Source organism: Dendrobates tinctorius, unplaced genomic scaffold (assembly GCF_039654945.1).
Source record: "Dendrobates tinctorius isolate UK_male_01 unplaced genomic scaffold, ASM3965494v1 ptg000062l, whole genome shotgun sequence".
In the NCBI taxonomy this organism is placed as follows: Eukaryota; Metazoa; Chordata; class Amphibia; order Anura; family Dendrobatidae; genus Dendrobates; species Dendrobates tinctorius.
Window position 1 is genome coordinate 11,682,457 of NW_027361730.1, and position 16,466 is coordinate 11,698,922.

Genomic DNA, 16,466 nt, shown 5'->3' on the forward strand with positions numbered 1-16,466 from the left:
CTGGACGGTCTACGTCCGCATGACTACCATCGGTCTCCCGTGGGTCCCTTCCAATTGGGAGGTCGACTTCTCTTCTTCAGCGACGTCTGGCTCGCCTCAGTAGAGGACGCTTGGGTCAGAGAGGTTGTATCAACAGGATACAAAATAGAGTTCATTTCTCTTCCACGGGATCGTTTCTTACAATCCCGTCCGCCGAGGGATCCGGCCTTGGTCCAGGGGTTCGGTTCGGCCATCGCCTCTCTTCTCAGTTCCGGGGTGATTGTGCCCGTTCCCGAATCGGAACGCTTCACAGGGTTTTATTCAAACCTGTTTGTGGTGCCGAAAAAGGACGGGACAGTTCGACCCATCTTGGATCTCAAGTTACTCAACAAGAGAGTTCGCCTTCGCCACTTCCGGATGGAGTCAGTTCGCTCGGTAATTGCTTCCATGGAGGAGCAGGAATTCATGGGTTCCATAGACATCCAAGATGCCTATCTACATGTGCCCATATTTCCCGGACATCAGAAGTTCCTGCGGTTTGCGATTCTTCACGAACATTACCAGTTCGTCGCGCTTCCTTTCGGGCTCGCCACCGCTCCCAGAGTCTTCACGAAGATTATGGCGGCGTTGATGGCCTTGTTGAGGATCAGAGGTCTCGTTCTTTTTCCGTACCTCGACGATATCCTGATCAAGGCCCCCTCCTTTCAACAGGCCCGCCTAAGTGTGGCGATCGTTCTAGACACCCTGTCCAGTTTTGGGTGGATCGTCAACCTGGAAAAGTCCTGTCTGGTCCCTACTCAACGCCTTGTGTTTCTGGGCCTTCTGTTCGACACTCGTCGGTCAAGGGTATTTCTCCCACAAGACAAGATTCTTTCCCTGCAGCAGGGCGTGCGATCATTACAGATCACACGATTTCCATCCCTCAGGTCAGCCATGAGGGTCCTGGGGAAGATGGTGGCGGCGATAGAGGCAGTTCCCTTTGCCCAATTTCACGCCAGGCCACTCCAGCAGGCCATTTTGTCCAGGTGGAACAGGTCGGCTCTGTCTCTGGATCGTCCGGTTCGCCATTCCTGCCGCATCAGGCGGTCTCTCAACTGGTGGTTGACGTCTCCCCTCATTCTCTTGGGGCGGTCTTTTCCCGTTCACTGGCAGATTGTCACTACGGACGCCAGCCTCATCGGCTGGGGTGCAGTGTTCCGCAATCACACTGTTCAGGGTCGATGGTCGACTCAGGAATCAGTTCTGCAGATCAATGTCCTAGAGATACGGGCGATCCATCTAGCTCTCGTCCACTGGGAAAGGCGCCTCAAGGGCCTGCCTGTCAGGATTCAGACAGACAATGCCACAGCAGTGGCATATATCAACCGCCAAGGGGGGACACGGAGTGTCTCAGCCCTGGCGGAAGTGTCCAGAATTCTTCAATGGGCAGAGACCTTTGTTCCAACGATTTCCGCGGTTCACATTCCCGGCGTGGACAACTGGGCCGCCGATTTCCTCAGCCGCGAGGGTCTCGCGGCAGGGTAATGGTCCCTACATCCGGAGGTGTTTCATCTGCTCTGCCGTCGGTGGGGAACCCCGGATGTAGACCTCATGGCATCTCGCCTCAACAGGAAAGTACCACAATTCGTGTCCAGGTCTCGGGACCCTCTGGCAGTGGGCGCCGACGCTCTGGCCGTCCCTTGGTCACAGTTCGTGCTCCCCTACCTGTTCCCTCCTCTGCCTCTTCTTCCCAAGTTGTTGAAGAAAATCAAAGCAGAGGGGATTCCAGTCATCCTCATCGCCCCGAATTGGCCCAGAAGGTCTTGATTCGCAGACATTGTCAACCTTCTCGCGGATGCCCCCTGGAAGCTTCCCGACGGGCAGATCTGCTGTCTCAAGGCCCAATTTCCCACCCCAATTCTCGGTCGCTCAATTTAACGGCGTGGCTGTTGAGACCGAGGTTTTGAGACGGGCAGGAATCTCTGATCGGGTAATTCTTACCATGATCCGCGCCAGAAAGCCTTCTTCTTCGAAGATCTATTACCGTACTTGGAAAGCCTATTTCTCCTGGTGTGAGGCCAATGACATCGCGCCCTTGGTTTTTTCGCTCCCTTCTATTCTAGCGTTTCTTCAGGCAGGGCTGGATGCGGGGCTTGCTCTCAGTTCCTTGAAGGGTCAAGTTTCGGCACTGTCCATTTTATTTCAGAAAACGCTGGCCTCCCGGCCCCAGGTCAAAACCTTCCTCCAGGGTGTGGCTCACACGGTTCCTCCGTACCGAGCTCCCGTGGATCCTTGGGATCTTAATTTGGTTCTTCAGGTTCTGCAGGGTCCTCCTTTTGAACCTCTCAGGGACGTTTCCCTTTCCCTCCTTTCTTGGAAAGTGGCCTTTCTGGTGGCCATTACCTCCATCCGGCGCGTGTCGGAATTAGCGGTACTTTCTTGCCGCTCTCCTTTTTTGGTCCTTCATCAGGACAAGGTAGTTCTGCGGCCTCCGCCCTCTTTTCTTCCGAAGGTGGTATCTTCGTTTCACCTCAATGAGGACATTGTTCTGCCATCCTTCTGCCCGAGCCCAGCTCACCCTCGGGAGCGGTCTTTGGACAAGCTGGACCTAGTCAGGGCATTGAGAGTCTATCTAGCCCGGACGACTTCCTTGTGGAAGTCAGACTCTCTGTTCATCACCCAGCCTCAAAGGCCACTATTGCGCGCTGGATCAGATCGGCAATTTTGGAGGCATACCGGGTCAAGCATCGAGTGGTCCCTCCAGGGATCAGAGCGCACTCTACCCGGGCGGTGGGTGCCTCCTGGGCGGTGCGCCACAGAGCTTCCGCGCTGCAGCTTTGCAATGCTGCAACGTGGTCATCGGTTCACACCTTTGTGAAATTCTACAGGGTCCACACCTACGCTTCGGCGGACGCCAGCCTATGTAGAAGGATTCTGCAGGCTGCGGTGGCGAGTCCACTGGCCTGATGGAAGTTTGTTTCCCACCCCAGGGACTGCTTTGGGACGTCCCATGGTCTCTGTGTCCCCCAATAAGGCGAACGAGAAAACAGGATTTTTTGGGTTGCTTACCGTAAAATCTGTTTCTCGGAGCCTTCATTGGGGGACACAGCACCCTCCCATGTTCTACAACTCCTGTTCTTATGTTTGTCACAGTTGAGTTGTTTGTTCTGCTTTCAATCTATTCTGTTACTTCTCCTACTGCTTTCTCACTAACTGAGGAACTTCCTGCCGGTCGGTGGGGTGTACACTGCGGAGGAGGAGCTAACCTTTTTTTGTGCATAGTGTCAGACTCCTAGTGGCAGCAGCATACACCCATGGTCTCTGTGTCCCCCAATGAAGGCTCCGAGAAACAGATTTTACGGTAAGCAACCCAAAAAATCCTGTTTTTTTTCCACAAAAATGATCTTTTCACCCTCAATTCTTATTTTTCCAAGGGTAACAGGACCGTAAAAGTTATTGTGCAATTTGTCCTGAGTACGCTGATACCCCACATGTGGGGGTAAACCACTATTTGGGCGCATGGCAGAGCTCGGAAGGGAAGCAGCGCCATTTGACGTTTTTGGCTGGAATTGAGATCGGACACCATGTCGCGTTTGGAAAACTCCTGATGTACCAAAACAGTGGAAACCCCCCACAAATGACACCATTTTGGAAACTAGACCCCCTACGGAACTTATCTAGATGTGTGGTGAGCACTTTGACCCCCCCAGTGCTTCACAGAAGTTTATAATGCCCGGGCGTGAAAATAAAAAATTCGTATTTTTTCCACAAACATGATCTTTTAGTCACCATTTTTTTATTTTCCCAAGGGTACCAGGAGAAATTGGACCCCAAAAGTTGTTGTCCAATTTGTCCTGAGTATGCTGATACCCCATATGTGGGAGAAAACTACTGTATGGGCACACGTCGGGGCTCGGAAGGGAAGTAGTGACGTTTTGGAATGCAGACTTTGATGGAATGGTCTGCGGGTGTCATGTTGCCTTTGGAGAGCCCCTAATGTACCTAAACAGTGGAAACCCCCCACAAATGACCCCATTTTGAAAACTAGACCCACTAAGGAACTTATCTAGATGTGAGGTGAGCACTTTGAACCCCCAAGAGCTTCACAGAAGTTTATAATGCCATGGCATGAAAATAAAAAAATCGTATTTTTCCCAGAAACATGATCAATTAGTCCCCAATTTTTTCATTTTCCCAAGGGTAACAGGAGAAATTGGACCCCCAAAAGTTGTTGTCCAATTTGGCCTGAGTACGCTGACACCCCATATGTGGGAGAAAACTACTGTATGGACACACGTCGGGGCTCGGAAGGGAAGCAGTGACGTTTTGGAATGCAGACTTTGATGGAATGGTCTGCGGGTGTCATGTGTGTTTGGAGAGCCCCTGATGTACCTAAACTATTGAAACTCCCCACAAGTGACCCCATTTTGGACACTAGACCCCCCACGCAACTTATCTAGATGTGTGGTGAGCACTTTGAACCCCCAAGTGCTTCACAGAAGTTTATAACACTCGGACGTGAAAATAAAAAAATAATTTTTTTCCACAAAAATGATATTTTTGCCCCCAATTTTTTATTTTCCTAAGGGTAACAGGAGAAATTGGACCCCAAAAATTGTTTTGCAATTTGTCCTGAGTAGGTTGATACCCTACATGTGGGGTAAAACACTGTTTGGGCGCATGGCAGAGCTTGGAAGGGAAGGAGCAACATTTGACTTTTTCAACTCAGAATTGGCTGGAATTGAGATCAGACGCCATGTTGCATTTGGAGAGCCCCTGATGTGCCCAAACAGTGGAAACCCCCCAATTATAACTCCAACCCTAACCCCAACACACCCCTAACCCTAATCTGAGCCCTAGCCCTAACCCTAACCCTAGCCCTAACCCTAACCCTAACCCTAGCCCTAACCCTAACCCTAACCCTAGCCCTAACGGGAAAATGGAGATAAATACTTTTTTTTTTTAATTTTATTATTTTTCCCTAACTAAGGGGGTGATGACGGGGGGTTTGATATTTGGCAGCTGTCGCACGCTAAAAGACGCTTTTTATTGTAAAAATAGTTTTTGCATCACCACATATTGAGAGCTATAATTTTTCTGTATTTTGACCCACCGAGTTATGTGAGGTCTTATTTTTTGCGGGACGAGTTGACGTTTTTATTGGTACCATTTTCGGGCACGTGACATTTTTTGATCGCTTTTTATTCCTATTTTTGGGACACAGAATGAACAAAAACCAGCGTTTCATGAATTTCTTTTGGGGGGGTGCGTTTACACCGTTCCGCATGCGGTAAAATTGATAAAGCGGTTTTATTCTTCGGGTCAGTACGGTTACAGCGATACCTCATTTATGTCATTTTTTTATGTTTTTGTCGGTTTTATGCAATGAAAACTATTTTATATAAAAAATAATTATTTTTGCATCGCTTTATTCTGTGAGCTATAACTTTTTTATTTTTTCGCTGATGATGCTGTGTGGCGGCTCGTTTTTTGCGGGACAAGATGACGTTTTCAGCGGTACCATGGATATTTATATGCGTCTTTTTGATCGCGCGTTATTACACTTTTTGTTTGGCGGTATGATAATAAATCATTATTTTTTGCTTCGTTTTTTATTTTTATTTTTTAAGGGGTTTGCTAAAGGGGTTAACTAATGGGACAGTTTTATAGGGCGGGTCATTACGGACGCAGCGATACCTAATATGTGTACTTTTATTGTTTTTTTTTTTTTTTTATTTCCAAAAAATGGATTTATTGGGGGAATATTTTTTTTTTTTTTTCTAATTTATTTGGCGATTTTTTTTTTTTTAATTATTTTAACACTTTTTTTTTTTTTTTTTTTTTTTTACTTTATTAAATAGTCCCAGGTGGGACATCACTGTCCTGTGACAGATCGCTGATCTGTCACATCACAGATCACTGTGACAGATCAGCGATCTGACACAGGCACTGCAGAAGGCTTCCTCATGCCTGCACTTTCCAGGCACTGAGAAAGCCAGCTTCCTCAGGCCCCCGAAGGCCCCCGTCGCCATCTTGGATCCGGGGGCCTGGATGAAAGGATTCCCTCGCAGCAGCGCTGCATATTGCGCTGCCGTGGGGGGCTCAGGGAAGCTCGGAGGGAGCCCCCTCCCTGCCGATGCTTCCCTTTAACCCCCGGTACACCGCGATCATGTTTGATCACGGTGTGCAAGGGGTTAACGTGTCGGGGGCGGTCCGTGACCGCCCCTGACACATTGTGCCGGGTGTCAGCTGTGATAATCAGCTGACACCCGGCCGCGATCAGCGGCGCTCACCACGTGGGCGCCGCTGATCGTGCTAGACGTACTATCCCGTCCATGGGCATAGGGGCCCGAGTCCCATGGACGGGATAGTACGTCTCATGTCAGGAAGGGGTTAAAGTACTGTCACACTTAGCGATGTACCAGCGATCCCGACCAGCGATATGACGCGGTCAGGATCGCTGGTACATCGCTAAGTGGTCGCTAGTGAGCTGCCAAACAGGTAGATCTCACCAGCGACATAGCAGGGGTCGGGGGTCGCTACTTACCTGTCACACTAGGCGATCCTGACGTCCTCCCGCCCGGCTCCACGCGTCGCTCGTCCTCACAGCAGGAAGCGGACGACGAGAAACGGTCCAGGACCTTCTCGCGCGATCAGCGATAACCAGCGGGGGAGCGGGTCGTAGGTAAGTATCAGACACAGCGATATCGCTGCTACGTCACAAAAACCAGTGATGTTACAGCGATATTGCTAGCTATATCGCTTAGTGTGACGGGCCCTTTAGTGTTTGGCGAACAATGCAGGGAGGGCGAGGGGTAATGCTTGTCATATGCCATTACACACAACATCAGGCTCCGGTGTTAATGATGGGACGAGTACACGCGTGACACCTTACCCTGTCGGTATGGTCAGCGCTCGGTGTTTGTGGAACAAGTGAATAATATATTACAAAGACCTGATCACATGAATATTTATATACCCAGAGAACACCTTTTAACCAGTTTGATTCTTCCGGACTCTTACATTTTTTTATTGTCTGTCTATTCCTCTGCATCATTTTCTTAAAGGGAACCTGTCAGCGGTTTGACCCTTTAATCTGTTGTCACTGCTATAAGAACATAGAAATGTGTGGTATCAATAGTAAAGCATGCCTTAGAAAAATAAAGCTTTAATATGACTGCTGTAAAGTACCTTATAGGAGATAATCGTTGAATGAGCTTTAGTAGGAACACTGGTGCCTGATTATCTGAGATCACCCCATTGCTATCCGCAGCCCAGTGGAAATAGGGCATGTGCTGCTGATAACAGTTGGGTTCCCATAGGTATCCTGTCCTATTAGTGATCATCCATTGTTTGTCAGCAAGTGTAAACAGGCTGGTAAATGAGTGCCAAGCAACCTATGTATGGTCAATCAGCGTTCGTTAATGGTGTATTGATGAGCACAAATCACCACTTGTAAATGCATCATGTCTGGTGGTCCATATTTTCAGCAGGGAAGTATTATGATTTGGGGGCCAGATTTTTCCATCTAGGTATAATTGAAATCTGATTATCCACTGTCACCACCTCTACATTGTCTATTGACAGTGAGCTGCTTATCAGGTGAGGGGGCATGGTCAAACGATTTGCCACATTGCAGCTAGTCACAGCAATGATAATAGTAACATAGTTATCAAGGCCGAAAAAAGACATTTGTCCATCCAGTTCAGCCTATATTTCATCAGAATAAATCCCCAGATCTACATCCTTCTAAAGAACCTAATCACTGTAAGATATAATATTGTTATACTCCAGGAAGACATCCAGGCCTCTCTTGAACCCCTCGACTGAGTTCGCCATCACCACCTCCTCAGGCAAGGAATTCTAGACTCTCACTGCCCTAAAGCCCCCGTTACACACTGCGATATCGCTAGCAATATCGCTGTAAAGTCACCGATTTTGTGACATAGCAGCGATATTGCTAGCGATATCGCTACATGTGATACTTACCTCCGACCGGCTCCCCCGCTGATTATCGCTGATCGCGCGAGAAGGTCCTGGATCATTTCTCGTCGGGCGCTTCCTGTGGCGCCGACGAGCGACGCGTGGAAGCGGGTGGGAGGACGTCAGGATCGCGGCGTCTGACAGGTAAGTAGCGACCCCCGACCCCAGCGTTGTCGCTGGTGAGATCTGCCTGTGTGGCAGCTCACTAGCGACCACTTAGCGATGCACCAGCGATCCATATCGTTGTCAGGATCGCTGGTGCATCGCTATGTGTAACGGTACCCTTACAGTTGTAGCTGCTTTTTGATCTGACTAAGTGTCAGCTATGCCAGATCACCAGTGAGTCCGGATTGTGAGGTTTTTCACCCTTCTGTTGCAAGCGCTTGGAGACAAAGAGACTCAACACACAAGCCGTGGTCAAATCACTTTATCTGACATAATGAAATACAAGGCAATATTTTATACCATTTACAACAAATGCAACTCTATGGAGCTCATGTAGCCCCCATCATCACTTTCAGGGTTATGTCATGTTTACAATGTGCCCAGAACATGTTGTTACTGACTATTGAGAACAAATATGATGACAAGTATAGTTTCCTTGAAAACAGAGACTTATAGTCTACATAAGAATAACTCTAGCAATAATAGGGAAGAAGGCATTAGAAGTCTTAAAGGCAATTAAAGGGATATAAAAGCAAACCATTAACTCTTCTATATCAATTTCCCCCTTTTGTAAATGGTATAACCTTTGCCACAGGGTCAGCTGATGTCCACAAAGGAGCTACTGTCTCATGGGTCTAGGACCCATAAGGGGGCTTCCTACCTGCTTCTCCCATCCACCCTCAGTGTGGACACTCACTTTCCCCATCAGCAATGGCTATCTGGGGTCTATGATACACTACAGAAGGTTCAGCCTTAGATTCTTTTTTTATGCATACATTATTCAGTAGCTTAAGTAATTCATATATTAGCGCTTTTGCGCCACATAAAACAATAAGCAAAACAACAAAATATGCATACAAGTCTATATTATGCCAAAAAAAAAATCCACCCTGCAAGGCCATTAAACCAATTTGCTGGATTTAGGAAAGAGAGTGTGTTACCCCACCAGGAGTCTCTTTGCACTGTGTTTTAACCATTGGTCTCTAAATTCACCTATTTTGTCTATTCTGGCCCTGATCTGGAGATTGCCAGCAGGGTCGATATAATTACAACAGGTGGGACCAATTATTTGACACATTCCTCCTTCTTTTGCTGTCAGGTAATCTAGTACTATAGTATGTTGGTTAGTAACTATGATTAATTGTCTCTGTATTGTATTAGTTTCATTAAGAACTTCAAGAATCTGGAAAATCTGATCGTCCAGGTAGTCGGTAGCTTCCGCTAATTTATCCCATGTGTGTTATAAAGGGGTATATTAGCATATAACTCAATATTTTAGTTGTTATCCCCATTTCTACTAGATGCGGCCTACCATTTGGCCAGGGCTTATTGTCTGCAGCCCTTCTATACAAAGTATGAATTGGAACTGCTGCAGTGTCTATTTTACTATGTGGAACTATGAAAGTGGCTGGAGTTAGTTTGGCAAGAGTGCAGACCCCTCTTATGTCTGGCCTTCCCACCTGTAGGCTCGATGTCCGCAACCCAAGAATACTCCTTCAGGGAGAACACAAACGTGACCAGGGGTCTGTATACATTTGTCAGGACTTTTGAGTTTATACCAAGGTTTATGGGCACACCAAGTATTATTCATTTGTTTTCCCCTTATACCAGATGTACATTTATCCCTTTCTTTCCTTATTATTTTACCCGTAGATGCTCTACAGCCTTCAACACCATCCTGGTACACCGTCTCATTAACCTGTGTTTGATCATGAGTGTATATAAGGAAGCAATTATTGTCCTCACCACAGGTATTTGCTCCAGTGTGTTGAAGACTGACCCACAGTCCATCATTGGGAATGGAGTCTGAGTGAGGGATTTCAGTCCTCCTCCTGGCGACCATATTTCCGACATCTGAATCATATTCCTGCCACCACATTTGTACCTTAGGCCGCGTTATATTAAACTGAAACCAGGGATTAGAGGCCCATCTGATTATAGCCAATGAGGCAGATATATCACGGGGCACATCTTTTCCCCAAAACCTAGATTGAGTCCAAGTCTCATTGTGTATGCAGTGTTGGGTTAATACCTTCCATGGCTCCAGAGGTAGGGCTAAGTATTGCATAGTCCTTGCAGATACTGGGCTGTGTGTACAGATCCAACAGTCTTTCGGTTTCTGTCCTACATGTCCTTTATAAGTAGAGCATGATGCCAAATAAGTTTGTTGTCCCAGTCAGCATTTACGAGTTTGTCCTGTCTCTCTGTAGAGTGCAGTAACCCTGTCACTGCCAGCAAAGTGATGAGGAGTACAGTCATTCTACTGTTGACAGGACCTTCTTGCAGTGACTGGCGTGGATCCAGGTGGGCTTTCCCTCAAGTTTTACTGAGGTGGATGTGGTCAGCTGGACTTGGAAGGGGCCGTCAAATCGTGGGTCCAGGGTCCTTCTCACATGTCTGCGTATAACCACCCAATCACCTGGATTCAGCTGATACACATCTGCACTGGCATTAGGATCTGGAATGGATGAGAACACATGTTTATGTACCACATTAAGTCTTTCCTGTAAGGCCTGGACATTGGCTGTCATAGAACCGTGTTGCATTTGTAGCACCTGTGGGAAGTACAGACCAGTCTTTGGAACACTACCAAACAGGACTTCAATGGGAGACAAGCCTGTCTTTCTATTTGGAATTTGTCTGACTGAAAAGAGTGCAAGAGGCAAGCACTCTACCCAGCTCTTTCCTGTGTCTGCCATGGCTTTTTGAATTTTCAGTTTAAGTGTCCCATTTAGTCTTTCCACTTTCCCACTACTTTGTGGCCTATATGGTGTATGAAATGCTTGCTGTACACCCAGGGCCTGCATGACTTCCCTCATTATTTCTCCCGTGAAGTGTGCACCCCTATCGCTTTCTATGGTTTCTGCGACACCAACCTGCAGATCAGGTCTTTCATCAGTTTGTCTGCAGTCGTTTTAGCATTTGCACATTTTACCGGATAGGCTTCCGGCCAACCAGAGAAGAGATCTACACATACTAGGATATTTGCATACACTCCTACCTTGGTAGCTATGAAAGAAGAAATGATCCAGCTGAAGTGCTTTGGTGATTTATTGAGTGCTGTTCAGACAACAGAACATTGTTTACGCGTTTCTGGCCAATGTTCTGTTGTCTGAACAGCACTCAATAAATCACCAGAGCACTTCAGCTGGATCATTTCTTCTTTCATTACTGCTGTGCGGCCAGGGCAGGGCCGGATCCGAGTCTGAGGTGCGGTGAGGTCAGACGTGGGTGAGCTGGTCTTTCAAATCAATTACCTTGGTAGCTGTATATCGTCAATCTGCAGTCTCTGAAACGGGTAGAGAGGCCTAGCTGTCGCTTTCTTAGGGACTTTTACTGTTTTACCTGGGTTGTGCTGTGCACAGATGAGGCATGATTGTACAAGTTTCGTGGCTGCGTAACTGAAAACAGGAGCGATCCAGAAGGCATCCACCATGGCACACATGTGACTTTTTGAGGCGTGAGTGGGGCCATGTGTTGCTTGCGCCATGATCGGGAACAGGGACTTTGGTAGGCACAATTTATCCTTCTCCCATACTCCGTTTGAGTTCAGCTCAGCTCCCAGTCTCCCCCGGTGTACCTTCTCTGTTTGGGCAGCCAGTTGCTGGAGAGATTTCAGGACATCTAGGCTCAGTGTGACTGGAATACGCTGACTCCCCGCCACCGTCCACTGCTCCCTAGGCCGCCTTGCTGCTACTTTAGCAGCCTCATCCGCCCTTCTGTTGCCCTCTACCTCCACGGAGTCACCTTTTGTGTGTGCTTTTACCTTGACAATGCCAACCTGGACTGGTAACATCAATGCCTCCATCAATTGTTTCACCAGCTCAGCATTTTTAATGGGCTTCGAATCTGTGAAAATATTAGCGAATTTACCCGCAGCAGCTCTACATGCCTCAGTGAGTGCCTTCAACTCTGCCTCCTGTGCCGACATTTGAGGAGGGAGTGGTTCCGCTCGGATTACCTCATGTGAGGATACTACTGCATATCCAGTGTAGAATCGTCCATCCTGGTGGTATCTGGAGCCATCTACAAAAAAACCCTCAAAATCTGCATTAGGAACAGTTCCATGCAGTCATGTCAAAGTATTCTTCCTCACTTGCTAATACGGTCACCAATTCCCCCTTTTCTGAATCCACAGGCAGGAGGGTGGCTGGATTCAGAATGTTACATCTTTTGAGGGTGACATACTCAGGAATTAGTAGAGCACATGCAAGTCGGAGCTGTCTGGCCATAGACAGATGTTTTGGCTGAATTTGTACGAGTATGGAATGGATGTCATGTGGGGGATAAATTGTCAAAGGAGTGAGATCATAGGGGTCTGGTGGCAAACAGTCATAAAGTGGTTGCAACATTTGTGAAGCAGGCCTTATCCAAGGCCTACAGAAGGTCACTAAGCCTGGGAAAGTGTGTAAATGCTGATGTGACCTGTGTAGAGGGAGATTTTGAATTGCCTGTTTCCTGTCTTATTATTATTATTATTTATTGTTATAGCGCCATTTATTCCATGGCGCTTTACATGTAAGGAGGGGTATACATAAAAACAAGTACAATAATCTTAAACAATACAAGTCATAACTGGTACAGGAGGAGAGAGGACCCTGCCCGCGAGGGCTCATAATCTACAAGGGATGGGTGATAATACAGTAGGCGAGGGTAGAGCTGGTCGTGCAGCGGTTTGGTCGATCGGTGGTTACTGCAGGTTATAGGCTTGTCGGAAGAGGTGGGTCTTCAGGCTCTTTTTGAAGGTTTCGATGGTAGGTGAGAGTCTGATATGTTGTGGTAGAGAGTTCCAAAGTAGGGGTGATGCGCGAAAGAAATCTTGTATGCGATTGTGGGAAGAGGAGATAAGAGGGGATTAGAGAAGGAGATCTTGTGAGGATCGGAGGTTGCGTGTGGGAAAGTACCGGGAGACCAGGTCACAGATGTATGGAGGAGACAGGTTGTGGATGGCTTTGTATGTCATGGTTAGGGTTTTGTAATGGAGTCTCTGGGCAATTGGGAGCCAGTGAAGGGATTGACAGAGGGGAGAAGCTGGGGAATAGCGGGGGAACAGGTGGATTAGTCGGGCAGCAGAGTTTAGAATAGATTGGAGGGGTGCGAGAGTGTTTGAGGGGAGGCCACAGAGCAGGAGGTTGCAGTAGTCAAGGCGAGAGATGATGAGGGCATGGACTAGGGTTTTTGCAGATTCTTGGGTGAGGAATGAACGGATTCGTGAAATATTTTTGAGTTGAAGTCGGCAGGAAGTGGAAAGGGCTTGGATATGTGGTTTGAAGGAGAGATCAGCGTCAAGGATTACTCCGAGGCAGCGAGCTTGTGGGACTGGGGAGAGTGGGCAGTCATTTACTGTAATTGATAGGTTCGTAGTGGGGGGTCACGTGAGATGGGGGAAAGATGATGAATTCTGTTTTGTCCATGTTGAGTTTCAGAAATCTAGCGGAGAAGAAGGATGAAATAGTGGACAGACATTGAGGGATTCTGGTTAGTAGGGAGGTGATATCTGGTCCAGAGATGTAGATCTGTGTGTCATCAGCGTAGAGATGATACTGAAAGCCATGAGATTCTATGAGCTGTCCCAGGCCAAAGGTGTAAATAGAGAACAGCAGGGGCCCAAGGACTGAACCTTGTGGGACTCCGACAGATAGGGGGCGAGGTGAGGAGGTGGTGTGTGAGTGGGAGACGCTGAATGTCCGGTCTGTTAGCTATGATGAGATCCAGGACAGGGCCAAGTCTGTGATGCCGAGGGATGAGAGGGTCTGTAATAATAGGGAATGGTCCACTGTGTCAAAGGCAGCCGACAGGTCCAGGAGGAGGAGGACAGAGTAGTGTCGCTTGCTCTTGGCGGTTAAGAGGTCATTGGTGACCTTAGTAAGGGCAGTTTCAGTGGAGTGGTGTGACCGGAAGCCAGATTGTAAGCGGTCGAAGAGGGAGCAAGAAGAGAGATGGGAGGACAGTTCAAGGTAGACGTGTTGTTCCAGTAGCTTGGAGGCGTCTTCAGTCAGGTGTTTGGTACCTTCGGCAATACAATATCCCAAAAATGTCACCTTTTGTTTGCAATACTGTAATTTGTCACGTGAGACCTTGCAACCCTTTTCTGCTAAAAAAAAAAAAAAGCATAGCAAGGAAACTGTGGCTTCCCTGCAGGACCTCTGGTCCAGGCAGAACAGCAAAAGGTCATCCACGTACTGTAATAGTACAATCAGCGGATGAGGTGATTGCTACTACTCAAGGTTGTCCAGTAGTGCACTATGTGCAGGGCTACAGGCACATTCTGGTAGTTGATGGATGGAGTGTTTGCGGCCTTTACATTTTTTTGCAAAACAAAGAAAAAAAAAACAAAGCACAAAAAAAAAAAACAACAATCCACTGGCATTAGATATTACCCTGCAAGTAGGATTTGTGATCTTATGTTTTTATTTTTTTCTTGCAGGGTGAAGATTTGAGTAACAACCATGGAGAAGCTGGGTATGAATTTCGGAGGTGGCCCCAGTAAGAAAGAACTACAAGAATTGGTGGAAACTCAGAGGAAGCAGCTGCTTCAGTATCAGACTCGGCTAAAGGATGTTGTGCGAGCATACAAGAGTCTGTCAAAAGAAAAAGAAGCTTTAGAGGCCAGTCTTCATGTCTTGTCCTCTTCTCAGGAGCCTGGAACCCTTTCCTTAGAGGTTGAGGAGCCACATGATGACCAGCACTCCACACACAGCGAGGATAGTGTGGACACCGCAGGCAGCCTGCCCAGCGCTAGAGGTGGAGAGACCAGTGAAGATGAAAGACTGGAACCTGCTCATCACCACGGTGGTGTGGAAGAAGCGAGTGGCTCAGAAAGTGGGGTCAGCACAGCCAGCGGAGACGGTGGTCCCTCTACTGTGGCAGATACAGACAGAAGGATGGTGCAGCTTAAAAACCAGCTCGCCACTCTAACCAGGTGACCTATCCATTGCCGTTATTACATTAATTTTCCACTGTGTCTACCCTTTTACGGTATACGGGACGCACGTTCATCAGCTGCTATGGAGAAAACTGACTTCACACGTACAAACTGTGTAAAGGGGTACTCAAGGGAGATAATTTAAAGCGAACATCCATAATGTTGTTTGTAACCCTGACAGTACCTGCCATTGTATGTGACGATGGTTCGGCTCCTCAGTGCTTCCCCCCCCTTTGGGAAGTTTTGTCACAGATCGGGGCATGACCTGCTTCTGACCTCTAGTGACAGCTAGCCTCCGATAACATCCCCGTCCATGCTGTCCGAGATCAGGGCGTGTGGTCAGCCCCTGCCAAGCTATTAGTCACTCTATCTGAGCTGAGCCAGCCCTCACCTTCCGTTTTACACTCAGGATCCATGCCTTCTAATTTCACAGCTTCTTTATTACAATCATAGCTCCCTCCACAGTCCTGTACATGACATAAAGAATCTGAGAATACAGGCGGTGATCAACTGCAGAACAAGCCATGATTGTGCCTAATGTGTACTTCATGTGTCAGGCCAAGCGCTGAACGACACATCAGACAAAAAATGGGGCATCAAAGAAGACATTTCAGGAAAAACGCCTTGGGAGGTTTCCTATAGCATCTCTTGACGCACTAACATTTTTAATTTCTGTGGGATAAAATATTACATCCTATATGTTATTGAAGAACATTTTGGTTGTAATATCATTATTTTTCTTTTCTTCCGTCAGTGCTTTGGCCACAGTAACACAGGAGAAGTCTCGCATGGAAGCCTCCTACCAAGCAGACAAGAGAAAGGCCAAACAGGAGATGGAGGAAATGGTCCAAAGAATGGAGGAAAAGCATGACCAGTTACGAGGCGAGATTCAGGGCCTACAAGCTCAGATGGCAGAGAACAGGGCGAAACTGATCTGTCACCAAAATGACCGCGCACAAGAGCAGGCAGATCACGCAGCCATGCTGAAGGAACTACAGCGCCTAGTGCAAGGAGAGCGTGACCAGAGGCAAGAGGTAGAACTGCGGCTGGAGGAAGCGAGGCAAGAGTTGGCCGGAAGATCTGAACTGGTTGTTAGAGCCGAGGTAGCAGAGGAACAAGGTAAAAGGTTGCGCAAGGAAACTGAAGAATTGAAAAAGGACCTTTCTGAGGCAAGGAGGCAGAGAAAAGAGCCTGACCCTATGGTTCAGGAGCTGCAGGGAGAGCTTTGTGTAGTGAAGAGAGATCTGGAGGCCCTGCTACAAGAGGAAAGACATAAGGTAAGCTTTATGGAACAAGTGTGTCCATCCTGGATGAAAGGGAGAGAAGAGATCACACAGGCTGCTATAGGCAACACTTATAGCACAAAGCATATTAGAAATTTACATGACGTCTACATTAACAATGATTGAACTTTACTTGCGCATAAAATGGAAGA

General features: G+C 47.6%; 1 protein-coding gene across 1 annotated transcript in view; it reads left to right on the plus strand.

Moving 5' to 3' along the window:
- The window catches only part of GCC1 (GRIP and coiled-coil domain containing 1), a 35,338-nt gene that overhangs the window by 5,235 nt on the left and 13,637 nt on the right, over positions 1 to 16,466 (plus strand). The window contains exons 2-3 of the mRNA XM_073579257.1: positions 14,534 to 15,028; positions 15,786 to 16,308. Coding sequence (XP_073435358.1) covers positions 14,556 to 15,028; positions 15,786 to 16,308 — 996 coding nt within the window. The 5' untranslated portion in view covers positions 14,534 to 14,555. The remainder of the gene's footprint in view (positions 1 to 14,533; positions 15,029 to 15,785; positions 16,309 to 16,466) is intronic.